At 37.8% G+C, this 27,552-nt stretch overlaps 2 protein-coding genes across 2 annotated transcripts in view; both read left to right on the forward strand.

Annotated features, from left to right (window-relative positions):
- Positions 1 to 12,524, forward strand: part of PPP3CB (protein phosphatase 3 catalytic subunit beta) — a 58,968-nt gene extending 46,444 nt beyond the window's left edge. Inside the window, exons 11-14 of the mRNA XM_007940613.2 lie at positions 4,715 to 4,796; positions 5,815 to 5,912; positions 10,877 to 10,906; positions 12,346 to 12,524. Coding sequence (XP_007938804.1) covers positions 4,715 to 4,796; positions 5,815 to 5,912; positions 10,877 to 10,906; positions 12,346 to 12,524 — 389 coding nt within the window. The remainder of the gene's footprint in view (positions 1 to 4,714; positions 4,797 to 5,814; positions 5,913 to 10,876; positions 10,907 to 12,345) is intronic.
- Positions 12,525 to 23,364: 10,840 nt separating this feature from the next.
- MSS51 (MSS51 mitochondrial translational activator) lies at positions 23,365 to 26,832 on the forward strand. Its single transcript, XM_007940616.2, has 6 exons — positions 23,365 to 23,585; positions 23,869 to 24,024; positions 24,596 to 24,720; positions 24,911 to 25,477; positions 25,762 to 25,855; positions 26,613 to 26,832. Exons 1-6 carry the CDS (start codon positions 23,365 to 23,367, stop codon positions 26,830 to 26,832), a joined length of 1,383 nt encoding a protein of 460 aa, XP_007938807.1.
- Positions 26,833 to 27,552: the final 720 nt, after the last annotated feature.

The raw sequence follows: 27,552 nt of genomic DNA on the forward strand, positions 1-27,552 counted from the left end.
AATTATAATACTTGGTTTTAGATTCCTATGATTTATATGGTGATAGACATGGAACCATTATTTTGGATTCAATTGGGAACAAATATAAAATTTTATTATATTTCTTCTAGTAAGAAGATTTTATGTACAAGTAGTCCCCAACTTATGACGGGGTTCTGTTCTGATAATTCCAACATCATAAGTCAATTCTGATATAAGTTGAATACCTCATTTAAAAAAAAAAAAAATTAGTTTTTATTATTATTGCCATAGGCTGCTATATGGCAGTGTTTTGACAGTAAATAGTAATATTGAACATCTACAGTGAATGTTTATGAATGATAACATCAGCAAATTACATGCTGCCACACTGTATGTAGTACATACTGCTAACATAAGATATACGGAAACAACCTGGATGATCGTAAGTGCAGTTTGCTGTAACTCAAGTATGTCCTAAGTCTGGGACTCCCTGCATTTTTAATATTTTTCCTCTATATCATAAATTATGCTTATTTATGTACTTGTATCATTCTTGCATTCCAAGGATGAAGCTATTTGATTATAAAAGAAATGATGTGGTTTAGTGAAAGGATTGCTGGTTTAGATGCCTTGGTACCTAACCAATAAGCTAGCTATGTAATCTTGGGAAAGTCATCTAATTTCTCAGGATCTTCTCATTCATTAACTGAGGAAATCAAAACTGAGGATCAAAATTCCTTCTCACTCTTAAGTACTTTTAAAAATTGTTAAGCACCATTTATGACATTGTTTCTATGGGAAATTATATTGAGTTCCAGCTTTGAATATTAGGAATAAATCCTTAACTGCCAGCATGGCAGGTACAATTACTTCTCATTTCTTCACCATTCCACAATATTGGATGCAGAGACTCCCAAAAAGTTGTAAGAACATGGGTTTGAGTGGAAGAATGAGAGTGGTTTGGGAGAGAAAGAACATGTAGGAAGTGGAGGAAAGGGAGGAGATTATGATAGATAATAGGGTTTAGGATGGGGTAAGGAAAAGAGCTGTTGGAACCAGGCTTATTTCCCTTCCTCATTCATACTCCCTTATTTCTCCCCTTAACTCTGTCACTCTTTTCTCCTTTCCTTTCATCAAGCCTTCTGTCCTTTGCCTCGCCTTTTCCTACTCAGCAGTAGAACCATTCTATGAACAAAGGCTGGGAAGAAATCTGACTTTACAAAGAAAACTTGGTGGAGTAGGGGTTGCTGTGGAAGAAGAATAAGGATAGAATAAAAAGGGTTTAGCTTTTCTGTGGAGAAAGGGGGAGAGCAGGATTGGAGATTTCCTAGTGGTGGGAAGGAAAGTGTAGTTTTTGTATATTCAAGGCTGAGAATGAGTAAAAGAAATAAGACTGTTTATTCTTAAGTGATGAATCTTGGTAGTCTGTATTATTTAATGTATGTGTGGAGTTGGTTGTTTTTAAAGGCAAAAATTTGCATAAATAAATTACATGTATAAATATACACAGCATCACCTGTAGAGATGTTATTTAATCATTAAAGATTTTTTCCCCACTTGTTTTCTTTGATACTAGAATGCATACTATTTCTTTAAGACACTTAACTTTTTTCTTAAATTTGGTAAGGGAAGTGCATAATCCATATGTGTTACAATCTTACTAAATCTTAGAATTTCCTATAATGGAATTATGTATTTTAGCATTAGAATGAGGATACAGAAAGCTCAAATGAAACTGTCCCTGCCACCCACTCTTAGCACTGTTACTTGCTTGAAACCGTCTGTTGCTATTTCTGCAAAAAGATCCCCCCAAACTCCCAGATTGGATTGGGAACAGAAAGCACATACTGTTGTTCCTGAGTATATGCAAAAGTTCTATAATTCAGATTCAAGAAATCTTCTACTCTTGTTATTGTGGAGTGTGGGAGGCTTGGCTTTTCCTTTATTAGGAATGGGTGAGGTTTTCCACTGAGGTAGTTTACAAAGTTACCCGTATATACTATAGATTTTTCAGAAGTTTTGTAGATTTTGAAGAACCACATGAACTTGTATCTCATTTGTGTCATTACCTTTCACTTAACATACTTCCATGGGTGACACATATCCTTGATAGAATCAATATAGATGTGCGATTGTTGTTAGCACAGTGTTTTATCAGTCTTATGTGTTTTCACGTGTTTTTTTCTGTCCCTAATTATGTCTACTTTCATCAAATATTATAGACATTCTGTCCGTAATTTCTTCTGAATACATATCTTTTAAGAAATCTTTACTTTTGAGCTCTACCCAGTGGCATCCCTCTTTTATTCACCAGATTCTACAGTACTACGTTTTTTGGTTTTTCAAGTATGAGGGCCTTCATTTTTCTCCCTTTCTTTTCTACATTCATTCTTCGATACCACTGCCAAGTTAAATCTCTATCTTTTTATTTGTCTCAACCACCTTTTCTCCATCATTCACTTCCTTTTTTCTGGACTCTCCATCTGAAGAACGGCTCATATATGGCAATAAAAAAGGTACAGACCAGACAGAGTAATATTGTTTTGAAATATGACTTCATAAGTTACCCTCATTTCATGTAAGTTAGCACATTCATGGAGTACTTCCTGTTTATGCAGAGTCCTCTTGGGCCTTGTGCAAATTTAGTTTAAGTTTTATCTGAGTTAGTATTTGATGTTTTTAGAAGTCATATTCCAAGATATCTGTCTTTCTGTGCATGGAAATATTTTTCCCTCTTTTTCATTCCTCTTGTTTTTAAATTTCATTCTTTTGCTTATTTGTAATGTTTTGTACTTTTCCCTGCATGATTAGGGGTGTTTGATTGTCTGTCTTATTCCCCAAAGTGATTTTATTGTGGACATTTTACTTTAATATTGTGCATGATGTGTTTGTAGATTGATTTAAAATCCTGATTTGTACAGTGTTTTTATATCTCAATGAATTTTTCATTTGAAAACAGTACAGTTTATGTGTCATTTGGTTTTACAGATACATAAATAAAGGCTGAAAATATGAATGTACCTCTGTACCTCATTATAGCCGTCCTCTCCTATCCCCCTACTCCTCACCCCAGTCTAGCTATTTTAAAAATCCTGTCAATTTTATAACAAAATATGTGTATCAGATTCATTAGAAGAAAATATAAGACTTCCCTTAGGTACTTGGACAAGTCACTTAAACTCAGTTTTCTTGTCTATAAAATGTCTTTTTAAATTCTATGATTCCAATTTTTTTAGCAGTTTTTTTGGCATCTTAGAAATTACTGTGTAGTGCCATGGTGCCCACAGTTTTGAGCTTCTTAAAAACTATATCTTAAGTTATTGTTGTTATGTGCCGTTGAGTCAGACCTGACTCTCAGTGACCCCTCCTTGGGTTTCCGAGGCGGTATCACTATGGAAGTAGATTGCCCCATCTTCCTTCCAAGGAGTGACTGGTGGGTTTGAACCGCCAGCCTTCTGGTTAGAAGTCAAGTGCCTTAGGCAATATGCTACCAGAGCTCCTATATCTTAAGTACTTATATTATTACCCTTTGAACTATCAAACATAATCATGGAGCCTATTTTCTCTAAAATTTGTCTTTTATTTTCATCTTTGAAATTGGATTTCTTTTTCTGTTTCTTTGCAGTAAGGTCCAGTTATCATCCTAGTTTTTAACTGTATGTCTATGTGGGCTGCTTGATTTTTAACCGAGATGCTGTAGCCCAGAAGCATAAGGTTGTTCAGACCTCTATATACCTGAGGCCCCTTTTGGTCTAGTGTCTTTAGCCTTTCCCTAACCCTCTCCTCAACCCTGATGCTTCCTTTATGTGTGTTTTCCTCATGTTGAAGCACAGGCCTGAGGAACCACACTGTTGGGGCCAGAGTGATGTTAGCTGCTATATTTAAGATAACAAGACTGAAATTAATTTTGTTCTTTCTGGAGGCCAAGAGAAGGAAATTATAACTTCTGAGTCTTTCTACAGCCAAGGATCCCTTATTTTGATATGTTTTCTTCTATGTCAGTGATAGTTCACACATTAACCCTTGAGAGAGAAAGCAGCAGTGATCCTTTAGCCATGTTTCTTGGGGTTCTTTCTCATTACTTATCTTCATTGTGTCATATTCACGTAAGAATGTAAGACCTTGTATATCATTGCATGACCTCAGAGAAAAATACCTAGTCTATTAGGTTGAGATGTCCATCATTCAAATGCTGGTATGGTCTTTAGTTAGGGGTAATCTGTACAGTAGTCTCTTTATACCATTACTTTTGGGCCAACACAGAACAAGGAAGCTTGTTCTATCATAATATGTTGGGAGATTTCTAGCCTGCATGTCAAAGGCTTTTATGATCATGAAACAGAAGATTACAAGGTTATTACAAATTCTTCTCTGTTAGACTGCATGCCGTAAGCTCCCATGAGAGTTAAAGACTAGTATTGTTACTGATTATTTTTCTGTTTTCTAGTTTGTGATCCAGGTTGGGCTGAGTTTCTTTCCTATCGCGATGTCTAGTCAGTAGTTTAAGAGTCATAAAGTTTGTGGATTACTTTTCATTTATCTGTACCAGACCCCACTATTACTTAGGCCAGTGCTGAGCTAAACACTGAGGGAGTGAGAAGCTTTTTGGCATGAGTTCATCTAGTTCTGTCTATGTGAGCTGACAGCAGAGGACTTGGTGTTGGTGCAGAAGAGCGTGGAACAGGCTAATAGAATGATGCAAATGTGAATACCCTAAACTTGAGCCTTTCTTTATCTATTCCATTGAAAGTAGGTTCAGCTGCAGCCCGGAAAGAAATCATAAGAAACAAAATTCGAGCAATTGGCAAGATGGCAAGGGTCTTCTCTGTTCTCAGGTAATGATGCATTGTCCTATTTGTTTTACAGAAATTACTTTGTTGTACTTGCTACCAGGGGTGCCCTGTTTGACATCTAGAAGTAATATGGTAACATTCCTCCCATAAAAAAAGTTAGTTGTACATGTATGAATTGAAGAAGAAAACACAAGTTCCTTTGAAATGAGGCTTGTAATTATTATTATTCACCTTTGATAAATTTTGTGCTTCTGTGATAAAAGGTCTACACCTTGAAAATTAGGTCAGATGAGACGCTTTTTAGAGTATTCCTAATGAACTTGCTCATCAGGGACTTCATAGGAAGTCCTTTTTACTGGAGCCACAAATTGTCTTTCTGAGATTAATTGAAGAAGACTAGATTTAAAGGTGCACCTGAATGGGTCAGTGTTTAAAAAATTGTTTGTGGAACTGCTTATGTCAGACATTTCACCTTTGTTGTTATGTGCCATCGACCCCTCCTTGGGTTTCCAAGGCAGTATCACTACAGAAGTAGGGTTGCCTAACCTTCCTTCTGAGGAGTGGGTAGGTTTGAACCATCAGCCTTCTGGTTAGCAGTCAAGTGCCTTAGGCACTGTGCTACCAGAGCTCCATTTCAACTTTAGAGCATCTGAAATATCATGTTTTCTTAATTGTAAGGTGACCATTTATCATGAATCTTAGTATATAGTTAATGAAGCTTTTCAGGAAAAACAATTTATGGCTCAGCTGCAAGGGATGCCTTCATAACAAAACATTTAGAATATGGAAAAATGTGCATATTCACAATAATTAATGATATTCATTGTTATTGACTATATGGTAATAACAATGAATATCATTAATTATATACATGTATACATATATACATATGAATACGTGAATATATAAATTATATACGTGTGTGTGTGTGTGTGTGTGTGTATATATATATATATATATATATACACACACACATACGTACATATATATCATTTAAACTCTTCTTTTAAAATAAATATTACTGAAGGTATCTTATGTTTATTATGTTTCTCTGCTATAGGGAGGAGAGTGAAAGTGTGCTGACACTCAAGGGCCTGACTCCCACAGGGATGTTGCCTAGTGGAGTGTTAGCTGGAGGACGACAGACCCTGCAAAGTGGTAATGATGTTATACAACTTGCTGTGCCTCAAGTGGACTGGGGCATACCTCACTCTATTGCTAGCAATACACATAATGCATGCAGGGAATTTCTTCTGCTTTTTAGTTCCTGTCTCAGCAGCTGACACAAGCAGGGTACACCATATAGATGGTATCTGATTAATACCTGACCAGGGCAGAAAAGTGACAGAATGGATACTCCATTCACTTGAAAATGCTGGTGAGACTCTTAGTTTTTGTCAAATGATATGAGAGCAGCTCATATCATAATGTCTGAAATATTTACTTGTCTAATGCACTCTTTTCCTTTAAAAGTCTTAGTTTCCGAATATGAATCAGAGATAGCCATATTAAAAAATGGGAATGTAATTCCAAGTTGGTTTTTTTTTCTTTTTGTCCCCAATTTATGTGATTTTGTATTAGATTGTGCTTATTTTTTTCCCTTGGAAACTTCAAATACTTAATTTTAGAATTAACAATCTGTTTGGGCTCCAGAATATCACTTATGCACTTCGCTTGCCAAAAGATATGTGCAAGGTTTTGTACCCTGGTAAAAGATGCCAAAGTTTGTTTTCTGTCGTGTTTGTCAAATGTTCTATGTATAATTAACTGTCTGTAACATGCTGTTTCCTTCCTCTGCAGATGTAGCTGCTTTCATAAATCTGTCTGTCTTTCTTTAGGTTAGCTGTATGTCTGTAAAAATATGTTAATTAAACTATTCTTTCAGACACTTGTCTTTTGATGTAGAAGCAACTTTGTAGCACCTTATTTTGAGGTTTGCTGCATTTGTTGCTGTACTCTGTGCATTCTGAACATGAATGTAACATTAGATAATTAAGTCATTGTTATAAAAGGCTGAATTTAATCCTGTAAGTCAAAATTGGAAGGGTGTTTATTAAGTGTGCCTTTATTTTGCATGAAAATAAAAAGAATTATACATAAAGCATTCATGTAATCTGGCTCTTTGAGTATTTTATATATATACATATATATAAAACTTAACATTATTTTTTTTTGGTATAACTGTTTGTGTAAATACTGGGTTAGCTTTTTTGAAAACCCAGTACAGATTAAATAGAAGAGAATGATGTGAATGTTATAGACCATGCTCATTCTTATCAAGTCAATACCAACTCATAGAGGCCCCATGTGACAGAGTAGAACTGTCCCAATGAATTTCCTTGGCTGTAACCTTTATGGAAGCAGACTGCCACATCTTTCTTCCACGGAGCAACTGGTGGGTTTGAACTGCTGACTTTTTGGTTAGCAGTCAACCTCTTAACCACTGTACCAGTGGTGCTCCTCTCATACACCGTATGCAGTAACTCAAAATCTAACAGGTGATGTGGAAAAGCATTAACGTGTATGTTTTATTGTAGTCACTTTTGACAGCCCTCCAAGTGTAATTCTGTGAAAACCCACCCACTGCTATTGAGTCAATTAAGGTAGTGATGTATCTAGTGTCTTCCTTGGTATTATAATTAGTGAATTTTTTAAAGAGAAATTTCTATTTAAATTTTTTCTTTTAAAGAGATCTCATTATACTCAGTCCCATAGTAAATGCTTTTTTAATAAAAATAATATTTCCTGTAGACAAATAATTTTTACTTGTAGCCTATACATGTTCTCTTTTATATGTTATTGTGTTGTCTGCTACCATGACTGGTATATGTGAGAAATAGAACTGTGTTTTGAAATTATAGTTTCAAATTTTCATTCTGAATGAGGATTCTTTTTTTTTATTAAAAAATCTTTTCAGATTTTCTTTGCCCTCCAATTTTTTTTTATTATATTGTAAATATTAGTGAGATGAGCTAAAAAGAAATTTATGAATGTTTATTTAAACAAATTAAGAAGACCATAACCATTCAATAAAGCTAGCAGAAATGTTATTAGGAATTAATAGCTTAAAAAATATCATACCCTTCCTTCTCTTTGTGCAGAAAAGAAAAACTGAACTGAAAGTGTATCGTACTTAAATAAATTATACTACAGTTGTCTCTCAATTATGTGGGAATGTTATGTGGTATCCACAGCAAACCTTGCTTTCAGATTTCACAGGTAGCCCCTGCTAGTTAACATGCTTTGTTGACAGCTCAGTACTTCTGTTTATTCTTAACTTGCATGCAGCCCAGTCCTCCAACTTGGAAACCATCCTGAACTGCAGGGAAGGTTTGAGAGACAGCAGTTTTGATAAAAGGACGTTTCCAGTATACAGTGAATTACTGGAAGGAGTGGAGGTTAAGGGATCTAATTTAGGAAACTGGGTAGCTCCCTAGTTCTGCTAACAAAGGCTCTTCTTAGTGTGGTTTGAGCACTATAGTATGGTTGAAGTGATTTCCCTGGTATAAGATAAACTCATTTGGAAACAAAAACAAAAGCCACATCTGTGATTTTTTAAAATTATTTAACATTTTTAATTTTAGTAGATCTGTATCCTGATACAGAATAACAGTTAAGTATTGCAAAAAGAAAGCTTTTAAATTCTAAGACCTCAAATCTATTGTCAGAAAATAAAGATTATCTTTTTAATAGCTTTAAAGTTAATTTGCACGATATTTCTCAAGTGTTTTTATAAATTTCTCTATTAGAAGAATATGATACTATTTTATGTGTATTTTCTTCATGGAAATTTGTTTGGAAGATAGCCTTATAAAGGCTGCTGTCACCAGGGTCTGCATGGACAAATTTATGACCTACTCCATTTTAGTAATACCAAATTCCTCTTGATGATTTATCCTGTTTAGTATTTTGGAACACAATTTGATCTATACTCAGATGTATTAAGGCCATATCAAAATGTCCTATATATCTGAAAACAAATAGAGGAGAAATAGTGCCTTTCAGATAGAATTTTGCAGTTATCAGATCTTTTTCCAAGCTTAATGTGGACTTCATTAAGCCAACTTAAGGTCAACTTCATATGACCATCTTTCAATTCTAAGCCTTTGAGTGTGACATGATATACAATTTTGAGTTAATATCCATTATATATTCTGGAAAGGATTTAGAGCATTTAGAGGGTTCCAGGAAGAGTAGAGAATCTAATTTGACTTAAAGTGCTTTTACATGTAAAATGAAAAACCTGTAGAATTGTTTCAATAGTCTATTGACACATAACATATTTTAAATTTTTTAACGAACTTTTTATCATTGATGTAATCAGATACCAATTCTTACAGTGATAGCACTTTTTATCCTTAATTGATTACTGTATATAATACAAGATATTAAAAGTTTCATATAAAGTCACTTGTGTTATCATAAGCTCTTTAAAAGAGAGTCTGATAGGCATTTTCATTTTTTCCCCATTAAATTTCTAAATTATAAAGAAACTTGTTGACATTTTGAAGAATAGGAGTGCCAGGGCCAATCAAGTAGAGGTGGATCATTTATCAAACAGTTTTCTTTCTGTCTGGGAAAATTACAAGAGTGTTTCCAAGTATACAGGGCTAGATTTTTAAAGCAGTAATTTATATCATGGGTATAGAGTAAGTGTATCTGCTTTGATTTATAATATAATTTAACAGTTAAAGAATATTAACTCTCCCTTTATTCAGTGTTTATCCTGCTTCTTTTTGGGCCACAATTCACTTCACTATCTGATTAAGTACGATGAGCAACCTTATCTGGTTTAGTTTAATTCCTTAGATTCTTCAGGGTCCTTTCACATTAATAATTGCTTTGGACAAAATTTACCATTTCTAAAGTATGTTTATTGCTCAAAAGTCATCTCAGAAATAATTATTCTTATTGGCTTTATTGAAGAAGCAGCAAGCAAAGTGGAAGGGACATTATTACAGATAGTCTGCATTTTGTGGAAAAGGTGGGGGATGGGGTGAGGCAGTATTCTCTGCAATCTTAGGTCCAGGTCCTCGATGAGAGCACTTTATTTATTCAGTTTGAGCCCAGAAATGAGCCAAAAAAAGAACCTTTGACTACAAAATGTATGACTAAGTATGAATTTTCTATGAGATTCTCTAACTGGTCCGGTGACAAGCTATGCCAGGAATGCATTTCTCAGTTATATGGCCTATATGTGTATCCCTATTATGAAACAATTAGAATTTATTGTTTCTAAGACTCCATTCCATTCCTTGATTCCTCTCTAGTTGGTAGATGGACTTGAAAACACATTCAGTAACCTTTCTTTCTTCACTCAAGAGTGCAGGCTGTTAATGCTTGAGGTAGATTTGAGTTCCTGATAAACTGAATATAAATTGATTTTTGAAAGACAGGTAGGTGTTGTTATCATTAGATATTAGGAGCATCAGTATTAAAACAGAAAGGAATTTTCTAGTAGATAAGAAGGGGTTCTTTTAGGTTCCCCACAAAGAAGAGTTACAGAACTATTTTACTTACAATAACTCACCAAGTTACTGCCCTTGAATTTCATTGTAGCCATACCAGCTTTTGCAGCTTATGTTTTACCCTATGAATTGGAATGAACAGGAAGAGCATCCCTGATCCCTTTTTGTTTACATCCTAAGGAGCCAATTGGTGATGAGTATTGTTTCAGTTAGACATAAAATAAGAGACTCTCCTGTTTGCTTTTTGCTATAATTCTGTCATAATTTCACCCTAGAGAATTGCCCTGTGATTGTGATGGATGTTCTATAATAAACACATTGGGAAATTCTAAGGCCAGAAAAATACTGAATTCAAGATGGGTGATTAATACTGGAGTGCATTTGCATGGGTACTGAGCTGTCTGTATTTACAAATAGGTCTTTGTGTTCTGTGCTCTGAGTAATGTTGTCATAGTGCTGTGTGTACACTGCTGCATCAGGAATTGGGGGATTTAACTGGGCTCTCTGATATGGTTACTTCTATATTAAGTTGTAAATGATGATGTAGTATGGGAAACTGTGATATTTTAAGTGATCATTGCCTTTTCTGCTGTACAATATGACCCTTCTCATCTCTCTCATTCATTTTGCATGCCTCTGCTCACTTCTGTACAGCCACAGTTGAGGCAATTGAGGCTGAAAAAGGTACGATCAGAGTCCTTGTGCTGGGCAGAGATCTGTGGTGTGTGGGTGGGCATCAGAGAATATCCTGTGGGTGTGTCTTACTTCTAACTTGCACAGCCCAGGATGAATCAGACTCACTGACTCATCAACTTTAACAGTCACATTCCTTTTTTTTTTAAAAAAAAAAAAAAACACAAGGACTGATGTCCATAGTGACAGTCTGTTTTTTCCCTTTTCCTAATATAATTTGTAACCAGTGTTTAATCTTCCTGTTTTCTTTATATAGTACAGCATGTTATATATTAAAGCATTTAAAGTTGCCTGTTTTAATGGAAATGGCTAAATTGACCCTCCAAATGGAGATTTAGTCCATATTCTGCATGATTCTCTGCTACTAAGAATTTTTTTCCTATGTGAACCCCCTTATAGATATTGTGAGTTTATTTTTACTTATTTTCAGTAAAGCACCTAAGAGTACAGGAGCTGTCACTATGATGGTTTTTTTTGTTTTTGTTTTTAACCTGCAGTTTGGACTATAGCTTGCTGATAAGATGATATTTATATATTTCATGTGTTGGCTTAATATTACACATTGCTGAATGTTTTTCTGCCCCAGCCATGTGTCTGGTTCATGTGCACAGACTCTGAGACCCAGAGATTGCACATATTAAGCAACCAGATCATAACCAATAGTATGGAAGTCTTTTCTATGAACATTTTGATAATAGAGGATGCATCATGCCAGATAAAGTGAATGAAAAACCTAAACAGTGGAGGAGGATTGACATTTATTTTGGTTTGGGCTTCCAAAGAACATGTCTATGGCCGGTGAATTAAGGAAGACATCTCCTAAAATGTTAAACTCTAAAATACTTTTTACCATCAGCCAAACATAGCTCTAACTCCTGGAAATATTTCCCACCTTTTTCATTTCATATTGGTGGTGGTGGGGTTATAACACCTTAACCTCCAAGACAATTCTGATCTATTAAATTTTAACTTAACTCAACCTCATTCTCCTCCCAAGCTTTTGTTATAGATTTATATGTTAAAGGTTAACCTTGTTTAGCCTCCTCACTTGCCCCTACTCTTGTTGCTGCCTTACTATGTTAGTCACTGGTGAAATTAGGGTCTGAAATAGGACATAATGGGTATAGTTGAAGTCAAACTGAACCCCTGATACCATTACCTAGATATTGACTTTGGGGAGGATTGTTTTTGTGTTTTCTTAATGGCTGTGGTAACACTTGTCATCTATGAAGCTATCATGTTTATATTTGAGTTTAAACAGTTTACATTTTAAGGGGAGGTCTGGAATGGGTGTAGGATTCAGTTAAAGATTTAAGTAAGTGTGCTACTTACAGCTAACTTCTGTCTTCTTAAAAATTATTAAATATGTTTTTGAAGTCTCAGAAATGTTTTTTTCAATTACTGACTTATCGAATTTGCATTTTGTTAAGCAATACGAGGATTCTCTCCACCACATAGAATCTGCAGTTTTGAAGAGGCAAAGGGTTTGGATAGGATCAATGAGAGAATGCCACCCCGGAAAGATGCTGTACAGCAAGATGGTTTCAATTCTCTGAACACCGCACATGCCACTGAGAATCACGGGACTGGCAACCATAGCGCCCAGTGACCCACGGCTTCCCAGGGACTCTCACATCTCGGGCCTCAATGGACAGATCACCCGAGGAGCCAGAGGGGTCGGCCAAGCTGACTATAAATGTCACAGTCCCTCTGGAGAAACCATTGTGCTTTTGAGACCCCAGCCCTCTCCCTGGATGGAGGCTTGAGGGCCCTGGGACATGATGCATTATCTGATAAGATTGGGTCATCGCTGCCAAGACGGAGAGCAGAGAGCAAGGGGCTTGGGGCAATTTCCAGTGGAGGAAGTCTACACCTCCATTTATGCTTGTGGTTCACACATTTAAGTTTACAAATGATATTTCTTTTTCCCCTTGGTAGAATTAGATTTTGTTTTTCAAACATGACTTCAAATACAATTCTAAGAGCTAATGTGGACTTTTTTTTTCCTTCCATGAAATGTCTTTAAAGGATGAATTAGCATGGTCTTAAGATACATTTCTGAGGTTACTAAGCTGTATTTTGAATTATGGGCAAAATGCTAGGAAACCCAGTTGGCATTTATACAAAATGCTGACCTCAGGTCTATAGTTCTTAAATGTGGCTAATTCTGTAACATATTCTTGGTATTTCTCAGTTATAAATGCATAACCTATTTCTAGGCAGAACTCTCTTACTTGAACACAAATTCAAAAACTAATTTAGGATCTTTTCTGCCCAGATCTTTTGAAATTTACACCCCAGAGATTTAGGAAGAAAACTTCTAAATTTCAAAAATACGAAGAATTACAGAATTACTCATTTAAGATACTTTAAAAGAAGTTTGTACATTGTCAAAGTAAATTTTAATTCAAATCATGTCTGTAAAACTTGATGTGTTTTGTGTATGCATGTTTTCATTTTGCAAATATTTAATATATAGATCTATGATGTACAGGTACGACATGTATAGTTACCTAGATGTTATGAGAAATTTTAGTTTATTGTGAGTACTCAAGTTGCTTAAATAGCCACCAGGGTGAATTGCTGCTGGCTTACTATCATTTTTATGTTTTAATGCAAAGGAAATTTTTAAATGTTCTGGAAGTGTTTTTGATTAAGCAGTGCAGCATAGAAGCAATGGTTCTGTTCAATCTTTCAGATGTTAGTGGAAGCATAAAAGTCAAGACTGCATGCTGAAATTTTTATTTTGATAGTTACAGAACTGCTTGGTTAAACTAAATGGAACCATGTGCTAATTTTTCACTATTTTTGACCTGTATCGATTGCCACTGTAGTTTGATATTTCCCTTTACTTTGGTGGCCTGCTTCCCTTATGCCCTGGAATACAACTTAGAGCTCCAGGCAGCGGAACCATTTATTGTTTTGTTTGCCAGAAAGTACACCCTGTATGGTCTCCTGTCTCAGTTGGAAATATTATGCATGTGCAGGACTATTCGAGTATTTTATAAACAGTAGCACACAATAAATTCCATGCATGGGCCGCTGCTCCTATCTCTGTGTTGGGTTTTATTTGGAAGATACAATTTGATCTGACCTCATGGAAATCAGAACATCCTGTTAATAGAGCTGGGAGATACCCCTCAGAGGACATTTTCTTCTGGGTAGTTCTCAGTGATTTGATGAATTAAGTTTTTCATAATTCTTTTTTCAACTTTCATTACATTTTTCAGACGTGAGCATTAGTAACTGAGACCTGGAAGACTTTGGATGCCTACTATAAGCCTTCTAAATCTAATAATTACGGTCACTGTCTTCACTTAACTTTCAGTTGAAAGAACATGTGCTGTTGTGGGTAATACTGTATTTTGTCTAGGATTTTGTTAAATTGGTATTGGAAATTCATTGAATGTTTTAACAATAAGCAGAAAAATATATTAGCAGCATTATATTTTCTTACCATCACATTTTTGCCATAATCAAGACAAGTATAGGATTTTGCAAATTGAGGGAAATTGGGATATTCCTCAACTTTTTATAAATTACAAAATTACATATTATAATATATGTAATATATTATTCTAATTATGATTCTGAAAAATAATTACAAGGATGCACATGGTAAAGATTGATTTAGTTATAATGTATATACTTACCTAATTCCAGGTAGCAAACAGAACTTCTCAAATTATGGATCATTACAGCTTCTATTTGCTGTGATATTAACTTGCATACTAGGCCATGAGCTGCCTGTAACGTTATTATGCACTGCATACTTTAAAGATTCTTGATGTTACTGTTGTATAAAAGCTGTGCATCTTCAAAGTCAACAGCTTTACTGGTACATCAGGTACCAAGAACTTAGCCCTCAGGGCCGTTATAGAGTGTTTGTGGGAATCATGGATAAACATAAACCATCATTAGCAAATGAGAAGAATGGGAATTAATGGTAAAAATTAAATAGAAGAGGAAAGTAAGAGAAAGGGTCAGAACTCAGAAAAAGTAATACATATGAAGAGTGATAGAGTATCACCCAATGTCTCATAGACTATTTCCTTTGTGCTAAATAGGAACCTCTTTTTAGTCTCACAACTTTAGTTCCTAATGAATGCAAGTTGTGAAAACTTGAGATCTGTCTAAATTGTAAATTTAAATGGCTACCAGAGCAAGTCATAGTTGTTGTTGTGTGCTGGTGAGTTGGTTCTGACTCACAGTGACCCTATTAGAGTAGAACTTCACCATGGGGTTTCCTAGGTTGAAATCTTTATGGAAGCAGGTTGCCAGGTCTTTTCTCCTCTGGAGCATCTGGTAGGTTCAAACTGCTAAACTTTCAGTTAGTAGCCAAATCCTTAACCCATTGTACCCACCAGGACTCAGAGCATATAATAGTGATGGTAAAATAAATATCATTTCAATATCAAATTTTATTTTCTACTTATCATCCCCCTATATATTTGAAAATGACACTTTTAGGTTACAAAAGAAAACCTCTGACTTCGTATGCCTTCTACAGCTCAGGCATTATTAGCAAAACATCACCTTTGAGGCTCTGACAATTAAATTTGAAGTTAACTTGAAATCTTTGCTCAAAATGAATCACCCCTATTTGTATTTGGGTTTTGCCTATTATAAGTCATTTTCCTTTGTCCACAGGCATCTATCTATATAATGTTTTGTTTTGGTGAATCCTTAACACTTTTATTCCACCTAACTGCTTTTAGACTTTTGTACTTTCTACAGTTTGGGGTTCCTTGGAAATCCATTTTCTTCATATGTTCATATGTGGATTTGATTTGCCACCTTTCAAGACCTCAATGCAAGTGGTTCTATTCCTCAGTTTGATGATGGTTCGTGGAGGTAGGTAAGTGACAGAGCTGGGACCTGATATAAGTAAAACTAGGTCTTGTCATATAGGACCACTGTCTTAGCAACTTCTGATCAGCTTTAGAGCTTGATACCTTCAAGTGAAAAGAAAATAGGAATATGGCATTGAATTCCCTGATCAGCATCTGTTATAGGAAGGAATGAGACAATGATTGATTCTGTTCCATCTATTGGACCTGTATTTCTACCTTGCTCTTCTTAGAAATAGTATACATTTTAGTCATAAACTAAAAATTTGGTTTCCTTACTTTAATATTACAGATCATTTATTCTTTTGAAGTAAATAAAAAGTCAGTGTGCCCCTGATAACACCCTCACTCAGTGAGTACCTTTACTCTCCTTTCAGAGGAAGTGAATCTTACAAATTAATTCTGGATGTGTTTTGTACAGTTGATTTCCTTCTTTAACATTAAATGGCTATTTCTCTTCTTTCTTTAGTTTTATATTTGTATTCAAACTAGATTGAACATTGTTGAGTTCTGTTTGAGTGGTATTTGTTATGCCAAAAATGACACTGAACTTAGGGGAACTCATCTAGACATAAATTGACATACAGGACTGTAAGAGTTCCAGTTCCTTAGGACTAGCGCCTGCCCTTTCCAACCAGACACTGACTTCTGAACTTATCCCAAGAGTTTTTTCTTTCTTGGTTTGTTTTTAAAGCTTAGAACTGAGAACAGAAATACTGACCTTAGTGAGAGAGATTGAGGAACCGCAGTAGGTTTCATTTTCCCTCAACGTGTTTGGCCTTTCGTGAGTTCGGGAGTGTTGACAGTGTTCTGAATCCTTTTGGCAGAGCACACGTGTCAGAAAGAGAGAAGTCTTGGGCAGCGGGCCAGAACCCTACTTGCTTCCCTAGAGAGACTTTAGCTTTGTCTGTCTGATGACGGGACACTTAACCACCGAGACCCATCATTTAAGTGGTTTGCAGAGGAAAATGATATGAAGGGACAGCTGCAAGTCAATTGCAACCTAGGTCTGAGAAGATCAAGCATTCACTTCAGTGGGAGTAAAGAGAGAAGGAAGGAAGCCGAGGGTTTAGCAGGGTAAGTTGCTTTTCTATCACCTTGTCTGCTTGCTTAATTTATACTTGAATGAAGTGTTTATCACACCACTGAGTGTTAATCACTGATGAAGTGGCTGAATGTGGTCAAAATAGCATTATTCTTAAGGTATTTCTACTTTTCTTGTTCTCTTTCCTGGCCCCTTTTGAGGAGCCCCCATAACCAGTTTTATTCCCCCTTTACCTCCTACCTTTCCAAAGATGTTTTGTACTTGCTGGTGAATTAGAATTAGATGGGTCCTTCTGGTAGTTTAGGGAATGTACAGGCGAAACCTGAGCTTTTTGGTGGTAAGGAGGGAAAAAGAAAGATAGGTAATCTAGGTCTGAAAATAGGCTTATATTTTGGTTTGGAATTTGGAGGTTAAGGTTAAACATTTTCTATGCCTATCATTATTTGCTGCTGTCCCGTTCATTAAGAGAAAGATATAGCAGTCTGCTTCTGTAAAGATTATAGCCTTGGGAACTCTATGAAGCAGTTCTTTTCTATTCTGTAGGGTTGCTGTGAGTTGGGCTCTACTTGATGGCAGTGGGTTTGGTTTTTGGTTTTACCCACTTCATGCCACCTTTCCAGTCCTTGGAGTTCTCATATGCTGGGAATAAATGGGCCTAAATCACGGGGGACAACTAGAAAAAAAAAAAAAAAAAGATTCTTTTTTTAGATAGGGTACACTCTGGGCTCTGGAAAGTTCTGAGAGCTTTCCACAGTTCTTTCCATCTTCTCCCCTTGTATCCCCTCTGTTTTATTTCTTTGTTTCTCTCAGTCTCCTCCCCGCTTAAACTTGCAGCAGTCTGGGACACAAACTTAAATGTGACCCTGATGATATATATAGATGCAAATGCAAAGACCTGGCTCCGCACTCCTACCTTCTTACCTTCCTGCCAGAAAGCTAGCTCATTTGGGTCATGAAAATAGACACAGAGGAGACTGACCTCAGAGATTTTACCACCACATCCCCATGTTGTGTGATCCCTTTGACTTCCAACCAGTTGAACCATCCCCCAGAAAACCAAGAGTTGGATCTTCCATTGGAGGAAAAGCTGTCCCTGGAAATGGCCTTAATTAGCTTTCTTTGAAGCAGAAAGGCTTATGGTTAAACATCAGAGAGATATTAAATAACTCCTGGGATTTAAGACCCTAGAATTGTCCCAAATCAAAGACATATATCCTCCATACCTGTAAAGAAAAGGTGGATTTTTTTCTGTCATATATTAAGAAGGTAGTACCCTGCCTTGTGGTGTAGTGGTGAAAGCATTTGGCTGCTAACCAAAAGGTTGGTGGTTTGAAGCCACCAGCAGCTCTGTGGAAGAAAGATGAGGCAGTCTGTTTATGTAAAAATTTACAGCCTTGGAAACCCAGTGGGGGGTCACTGTGAGTCAGAATTGACTTGATGGCAACGTGTGATTTTTTGGTTTATTCTGCCTAAGGGTGGATGAATAGAGCAGATAATTTTTTTTTTTTTTTTTAAGAGTTGTAACAATTCTAGAAATGTAATAAGATATGTGTTGATTAAAAGTGGGAGGAAGAGTCAGGTCCCTTGCTGGAAGTGCATTTCCAAGGTGTGGAGGACAGTTCCACCAATCCTTTAGTAAAGGGATAAGACCTTTAATCCCTAAAGTAATATCTTTAGGTCATGCTTCTTCATTGATAGGAATGAAGCAGATATGGAATGCAGATGAGTTCAGTTGAGTCTGTTCTGTGGACTCAGACTCCATCCATTCACCATTGAAAAGAAGGGGTAAAAGACTGGAAACATGACCTGCAACCTATACAACTGTGAGACCAGAAGAACTAGATGGTGCCCGGCTACCACTGTCATCCACTTGGAAGGGATGTAGGAGATCCTGGATAGAGAGGGAGAACAATGTGGAACAAAACTCAAAATCATTTGGAGGGGAAAAAAAAAAGGTGAGGACCAGGTTTGCTGGTCCAATAGAGCCTGGTGGAACCACTGAGACTATGGCCCCTAGCTGCCCTTCAGGTCTGGAATTGAACCCACACCTGTGGTTTCCAGCCAAACAAAATACAGGCATTAAACATTTACCTCAAGTAGACACACGCCCTGGAGAGAACAATCATGGGAGAAGGAAGAGCTGCTTATGCATAGGGAGACAGCTCAGGGTGCAGGAGAGTATGGAGGGATGGACACTGAGAAGAGGTAACTATGGGGAGGAAGTGGGAAGGGAGCTGTTGCATTGTGGTAAACTGTGGTCAATGCCATGAGACAAAAGTATATGTGAACTGCTGTATGGAAAGTGAATTTGCTCTGTAAATCTTCACCCAAATCACAATAAATAATTAATAAATAAATAAATAAAAATAAAATACAGAATTAAAATATTAAAAAAAAAAAAGACTGGAAACATCTGGATGAGGAGAAAGAAAGTACAAAGGAAGATAAAATTTAGTTCTAGAATCATCCAGGAGCTCTGGTGGCGCAGTATTAAGGCATTTGATTGCTAACTAGAAGGCTGTGGTTCTTCCACAGCCACTCCTTGGAAGGAAGATTGGGTAATCTACTTCCATAGTGATACCACCTTGGAAACCCAAGGAGCTGGTACGTTCAAATTACTGACCTTTGGTTAGCTGCTGAATGACTTACCACCAGACCTCCTTTATATGTATCCCTTACATTCCATGATCTGACTCCAGATTATATGCATATCTTACAATGTGGCCCTTGCAGAGCCCTGCCTCAGGTTAAAAACAAAAAAACTCATTGCCATTGAGTCCTTTGATTCATAGCAGTGACTGGGTAGCAGTGAAGTTTTTTTGTTTTTAACCTGAGGCAGGGCTTTGCAAGGTCCACATTATAAAATATGCATATGAGCTGGGTGGTTCTAGGAGGATTTTTTTTTTTTTTTTTTGCCACTTTCACATCAGCTGAATGATGATCCAGGAGTTTTTCTTTTAGGATCTAGCAGATCTGTTCCAAAAAGATCAAAAGCCAGAATATTTTTGTAATAAGGCATGATCCGTGATCTGAACTTTATTAATAGATACCTCATTCACAGTAGAACCAACCACTATCAGCATTTTTATCTAATACTGTTTCCTTGTACCTGGAGTCAGTTAATCTGGAGGTTAATACTTTTTAACCTCTTAATCTTTAAAGATCTTCTGTCTTCCCTCCCTTCCTCCTTATTAAGGTGAAAGTCACCTAACATAAAATTAACTATTTAAAAGTGAACATTCCAGTGGCATTTAGTATATTTTCAGTGTTGTGCAATCACCATCTCTATTTAGTTCGGAACGTTTTAATCACCTTAACATAAAACCCTGAACCCATTAAGCAGTTATTCCCCACCCCTATCCCGAAGTACTGGTAACCAACAATTTGCTTTCTGTCTAAGGATTTACCTATTCTTGATGCTTCATATAAATAGAATCATACAGTTTGTAACCTTTTATACACCTCTTCACTTAGCATAATGTTTGAGGTTTATTCACATTGTAGCATTACTCCTATTTGTGACTGATTAAATCTATTGTATGGATATACCACTGTTTTATCTGTTCATCTGCTAATGGACATTTAGGCTCTTTTTGTTTTTCAGATGTTGTAAATAGCGCTGCTGTCAACATACATGGACATGTATTTGTTTGAATACCTGTTGTCAATTATTTTGGGTACATACCTAAGAGTAGGATTGCTGGTTATATGGTAATTCTACGTTTAACTTTTTGAGGAGCCATCGAACTGTTTTCTATAGCACTGGACCATTTTACATTTCAATCAGCAATGTAAGAGGTTCCAATTTAAGGTGGCCATATCCTTGCCACCACCACTTTTGCATTTTCTCATTACTTCTTGCGTGCTCTCTTCACCTTTTGTTCATCTTTCTTTTTCCAGCCCATCTGATATTCAACTCATTGTACATATTGCTAATAGATAAATCTTTCTGAAACTCTTCTAATTGTGTTACTTTCAGCTCAGAAATCTGAATTGGAGTCCATTTGTTTACCAAAGAAAGTAAAGAAACTCTTTTATGTTGCATCTGATCTTAATCTACCTTGCTAATCTTATATCCCACTGTCTTGGTTCTCTAGTGCTACTATAATAGAATACCACAGTGAATGGCTTTAACAAACAGTTAAGGAGGCTACGGTGCAGGAGGCTAGAAGTCCGAATTCAAAGTGCTAGCTAGCTCTAAGGGCTGGGTGAAGGCCCCTGGACCTTGGGCTTCAGCTCTGCCTCTAGTTCCTGGCCCACTGGAGCTGGAGGCTTTTTCTGACTTAAGCAGCTGTTGGCTGCTGAGGCTGACAAACCCAAGGTCGGCAAGTAACATGGCACAGTCCAAAGTTAAGCAGACAACATAGCAGACCACTAGTTCAAGTCCAAGAACAGTCCCAAGATCGTCAGGCAACATGGCAGGCCACTGGTGACTTGGCCGCATGCAGGATCTAGATATGCCAAAAAGCTGGAGACCTTTCTCAAAACTTAATGCATTGGAAGCAGGCCACACCCCAAAGGTAGATACTCAGCTGCTCACTGAAGATCCCACCATGGAGTTGATTACAATCTCATTATGGGGAATAACTACATCTACCTGCCCAGCCACTCAAAACCACAGCCTAGCCAAGTTGATACACAACCTTAACTACCACAGCCACCAAACCTTTTTGCTGTCTTAGATTTGATGAAAGAGTCCTAGTACAACAGTAGTTAAAACACCCAGCTGCTAACTGAAAGGTCATTGTTCAAATCTACCAGCTACTTAGTCAGAAAAAGATGTGGCAGACTGCTTCCATAAAAATTACTGCCTTGGAAACTAGGGAGCAGTTCTTTTCTGTCCTGTGTGGCTGCTGGGAGCTGGAATTGAATCAATGGCAATGAGGCATGGATTGGATTTAACAATCAAACTCAGACCATTGTATTTTATTCACTTCCAGAATGTTCCTATCTACTTTTCTATACTTACGCTCTTCCATCTGCTTAGAATTCCTTTTTCTTCCATCTTCATGTATTTAAATTCCCATTTTTTAAGGTCCATTCTGGATGCCACCTCCTTCATAAAGTCTTCCTTTAGCTTACCAACTAAAGGTAAACTCTTTTCTCATGTCCCATTTAGTCTCAATTTTCCTTATAGGATTTATATACTATCTTATAATTTACATCTAATCCCTACAAGACATTTAGTTATCTATTTCATATATGTTTCCATATAGTATTTTAGAAATGGTTTATCAACAAATGTTTAGGAATGAATGAATGTTTTTATTTTTTTCCAACATGGTCCCTTTTTGTGTACTTGCCCTTGTGGAAGGATGAGGGGCAGAGCCAGGGAAGAGGACATCACAAAGTACTCTAGCTAGGTAGCAGGTAGGTGTGGGCTTCTTGTTGTTGTTATTTGCCATCGAGTCGGACCTGACTCATAGCGATCCCTCCTTGGGTGTCCGAGGTGGTATCACTACAGAAGTAGATTGCCCAACCTTCCTTCCGAGAAGTGGCTGGTGGTTCAAAACTTCTGGTTTGCATTCAAGTGCCTTAGGCATTATGCCATCAGAGCTCCTAGGTGTGGGCTTAGTTCTACTTAAAAACTTGCCTTTTAGGAAATTTTTTTCTTTAATTTACCAAATTTGCTTTCACTGCACAACTCTTAAGGAGCTTTGGTGGCATAGTAGTTAAAGCATTTGACTGTTAACCTAAAGGCCAGCAGTTCTAACCCACTAGCAACTCCACGGGAGACAGATGAGGCAGATTTACAGCCTTGGAAACCCCATGGGGCAGTTCTATTCTGTCCTAAAAGGGTCACTGTGAGTTGAAACTGGTTCACTGGCAGTGGGTTGGTCTTTTTTTTTTTTTTTTTATGCAACTCTTAGCATTGTGATGCTCATTTGTATTGCATTTAATTTCTATTCTGGGTTTATGGCTTATATATATGATGGTAGGTTTTTTTAAAATGAATGTTTTGTTTCCCCAACTTTGTGTGTGTGTGTGTGTTATGTCCCCTCAAGTCAGACCCAACTCATAGCAACCCCTCCTTAGGTTTCCAAGGTGGTATCACTGCAAAAGTAGATTGCCCCACGTTCCTTCCGAGGAATGGGCGGTGGGGTTTGAACCTCCAGCCTTCTGGTTAGCAGTCAAATGCCTTAGGCACTATGCTACCAGAGCTCCTTCCCCAACTTCAGACTGGCTAATTCCCCATTTATACTGAACTTTTAAACAAAATTTCTGTTGTTTTTTCTTCTCAGTTTTTTTTAAATATGCTAACAATATGTGAATATATTCTTCTTATAAAAAAGTTAAACATTACAGATAAGTCTGAAGTCTACTTTTATCAACCCATCTGCAATCCCAGTGCCTTCCTACCCTCCTCCGAGTTAATCACTGTTAACAGTTTTAAATAACCCTTCCCAGTCTTTTTCTTTTGGTAGTCAATAATAAATAGATAATGAAGTGAAAGGTCACTTCTAAGATATTATCATATATTATATGTGTGCAGCTTGCAAAAGTCCATTCTACATTTGTTCCACATGTAGGCCCTAGATATCAGCAGACAGGCCATGGCTCCACGGTCCCAGCGACGAAGACACAAGAAACCTCCCTCATCAGTGGCTCCCATGATTGTGACCCCACCCAAGGTTGTGACCCCTGTGCCTCCGACCCTCTCAAAACCTGGACCTAGCATTGATGCACTTGGCTTCTTCTCTTTGGAGAATAATGTTCCTGGCCTGTCCCAGCTGATCCTTCAGAAGTTAAACATGAAAAGCTATGAAGAATACAAGTGAGTGCCCAGCTCCTTGGAAGAGGGATATGTTATCTCTGATAGAAGTGATTTCAGAAGGGAAGGAGGGAGAGTATAGGTATTTGCAGTGAGAATTTTTCTCATTCCTGACTCTTGCCAATTTTAATTACTGTGGAAGAAATATAATTTGCTTAAGTGAAGAGTAATGATGGGATTAGGGGACATGGGAGTAGGAAGTATGTAGGAGGACTAGGTATAGGGGACATGAGAGATTCTGTAGACATTTTTTCCCCTATTTCCTCTCTCCATGCTATCTCTACAGGTTGGTGATAGATGGGGGTATCCCTCTATCAGGCTTTGGATTTCGATGTCCTCAAGAAATGTTCCAGAGAATGGAGGACACATTCCGATTCTGTGCTCAGTGTAGAGCACTCCCTAGTGGTCTTTCAGACTCCAAGGTCCTCCGACACTGCAAGAGGTGACTTGTGGGGATAATGGGGGGACATCTAGAAATGCCCCTATTCAAAAACCTCTTTCCTAGTAGAAAGGTTTGAGAGTTTTCAGAATAACTTAGGGCCCACTCCTCATTTTGTTGCTCTAATCTACAGAGAGATTAGAACAGGGATGGGCTCCTATCTGTTTTTGGTAACATGGGGAGATGAGACAAAGAATCCTTTCTACCTCCCTCATCTTGAGTACCCAAGGGTAAGAAACACATCCGTCAAGAATTGCCTATGAAGAGAGGGCAGCTACAGAATTCCATTGTTTTTATTGTTGTTGTTAAGAGAGATGAATGGTAAGTTGTTGCAGATAGTGAGTTATTCTATCCTAAGAGAATAATTATATTCCCAATTGTACCTCTCCCCACCCAAAAAAATAAAACCAAAAACATAGTCCCCAAATTTGGTACATCATATGTTACTCCTCTCCCCACTTTCCTTACCCAGTAATCTTTCTCCCTAGGTGCAGGAATATCAGTTCTCTTCCTAGACATTCTTTAATCACCTTTATGATACAAGAGTATCTATTTCTGTGGCTTATCCTCTCAGGTGCAGAAATGTCTATTACTGTGGTCCAGAGTGCCAGAGGTCAGACTGGCCAGTGCACAAAAGGGTCTGTCAAGAGCTGCGTCTTGTGGCTGTAGACCGTCTCATGGAATGGCTTCTGGTCACAGGTAGAGTGATGGTCCTAGGGAACAGTCCCATAGTGGTCATAGTTGGACAAAGATGATGAAAGCATGTTGTTATGGGGAACTGGGATAGGTCACAGGTTGAGGGAATGAACATAGAGGGAATATTGATCATTAGTGAGAAGGGAATTTGGAAATCCAAGAATGACCAGGACACTTTTTTTGTTTCCTACAGGTGATTTTGTCCTACCCTCAGGACCTTGGCCACAGCGGGCTGAAGTTGTACAGAGCTGGGATACTTGGTTTTCCATGCGGGGCTTACAGCTAGATGCTACGCTAGGTGCTGTGCTAGGTAGTCATGCCATGACTACCTTGTGGACCAGTGTAAAACGACCAAGGCCAGGCTCAGATGTTCTGCAAGGCTCTTTGAAACGGCTGCTGACAGATGTCCTGTCACGACCCTTGACACTGGGCCTAGGGCTTCGGGCATTTGGGATAGATGTTGGAAAGGCTGGGGGAAGCACAGTGCATGTAGTTGGTGCTTCCCATGTGGAGACATTCCTTACTCGCCCTGGGGACTATGATGAGCTTTCCTACATGTTTCCTGGACACCTTGGCTTCCATGTAATCATGATTGGTGTAGATGTGGCTACTGGCTTTTCACAGAGCACCTCAGCTTTACCCCTGGAACCTGGCACAGTTCAGCTTAGCAGCCACAGGGGTCTCTATCATGACTTCTGGGAGGAGCAAGTAGAGACTGGACAGATAGCCCATCCAGATTTGGTAGTAGGATTCCATCCAGGTAAGAGTTATAAACTCAGGGGAATATTGGGTGGTTCTCCTGACCTCATATCTTCTGTCTTTGGAACTCCGTTAATTTGCTCTGGTTAAACACAATAGGATAATGACCCTGGTTGATCATTAGCCATATGTGGTATACCTGGCTTCCGTTGAAGAGCCTGGGGTGGGTGATGGTGATAATGAGTAATGGGGGTGAGCAAGGTGAGAAGTGGGGTAGACACAGTCAAAAAGTATGTTGCTTAGGATCTACCTCAACCTATTCCCGTTTACATTTTTGTCCCATAGGTTTCCATTCCTCTCCGGACCTGATGGAGGCTTGGCTGCCTACCCTGCTGCTACTTCGTGATTATAAGATCCCAACACTGATTACTGTTTACAGGTTTTGACCTTTTCCTATTTGTGATACCTCCCTGATTCATTCACATCTCCCTTTATATTTGAAAAACAAAACAAAACAAAAAAACACTGCAATTGAGTTGATCCTGACTCATAGAGACCCTATAGGACTGAGTAGAACTGCCCCATAGGGTTTCCAAGGCTGTAAATCTTTACAGAAGCAGACTGCCTCATCTTTCTCTTGTGGAGCAGCTGGTAGGTTCAAATCACTGACCTTTGGTTAGCAGCTGAATGACTTACCACCAGCACTCTTTTGCATGTATCCCTTTATATTGTTGTTGTTGTTGTTGTTATGTGCTGTCAAGTCGGCCCGACTCATAGCGACCCCTCCTTGGGTTTCCGAGGCAGTATCACTACAGAAGTAGGATTGCCCAACCTTCCTTCCGAGGAGTGGCTGGTGGGTTTGAACCGCCAGCCGTCTGGTTAGCAGGCAAGTGCCTTAGCCACTATGCTACCAGAGCCTTTATATAGATGAGTTTATTTCTCTCCCCCTTGCTCATCTTCTGCCTCTGTGAAAATTCTCCTCCTTTTCATTTGGCTTTCTCATCCCCCAGGAACAAAATCCTTTGCTAGTTAATAGGGTATTTAGTGAAACACTTAGGAGGGAGAGAGAGCCCTTATCTAGTCCAGCTTAGGTAATTCTTGGGATTGATGAATTTAAAAATGTCAGGTTTTTGAGTAATTTTTCCTCTATCTCTCTCATAATCAGCAGAGCAATTTTTCTTATATCTCTCCCATAGCCATCAGGAATTGGCAGCCTCTTTGCAGATTCTGGTGGACTTGGATATAGACATCACTGCATATGGAGCTAACCCTTTCACGTCCCTTAAACCTGAGCAAGTCTATTCCAACCCCAACAAGCAGCCAGTATACTGCAATGCCTACTATATCATGTTTCTTGGAAGTTCCTGCCAGCTGGATGAGAGACAACTGAAAAAGAAAGTGGATGACAGGGTTTAAATAGCTGAGCCAGATCCGGACTGAATGTCTGGAAAGTAGGGAGGTTGTGATGAAATTACTCTTCTAATGCCAAGTTATTGCCAGCTTCGAAACCCACTATATCCTAAACCTCATACATTGTCCAGGTAAAGATTCTAGCTGAATGGCAGCTCCTATGACATGACTTAATTGCTAAGAGGTTAAAGCAAAGTAGCTTCTAGGGATACTGATCTGGATTTAATGGGATATAAGAGGCCCTAGTATCTATCTTTTCAGAGACTTGAGTTTCTAATAGTTTCCTTTGTAAGGAAGTTGTAATTCTTAATACAAATCAGATGGCAGTATCATCTACTAGAGGAGAAGACCACTGCCTTATTTGTGGGTAGGGGCTGGAAGAGGAACAAAACACCTTTCTTCTTATCCAGCAACTTGGGCTAAAAGAATGGAGAGGTGTCAGTGACTTGAAATGGTACAAGAATGGACAAGTGAGAGAGGGGGTTGGGAGCATGATGGTTGTGAAGATTGGTACACTGTTTTATTTCCTGGCCTTTTCAAGAGAAATAGCTCATTTTCCCATTTTCAGTTGGAGATCTCTGTTCCTAGAATAGTTTTTGTGCTGGTGTTATTATTAGTTATCCTGGGGTATATCAGAGTTAACCTGAATTTATTGACATTACTTGTTATTATCTGGTCTATAGCATAATAAACTCAGTTTGGAGCTCTTTAAACTACTTGTTTTAT

The sequence above is a fragment of the Orycteropus afer genome, unplaced genomic scaffold, assembly GCF_000298275.1.
Source record: "Orycteropus afer afer isolate SDZICR_OR568_19922 unplaced genomic scaffold, OryAfe1.0 scaffold00070, whole genome shotgun sequence".
In the NCBI taxonomy this organism is placed as follows: Eukaryota; Metazoa; Chordata; class Mammalia; order Tubulidentata; family Orycteropodidae; genus Orycteropus; species Orycteropus afer.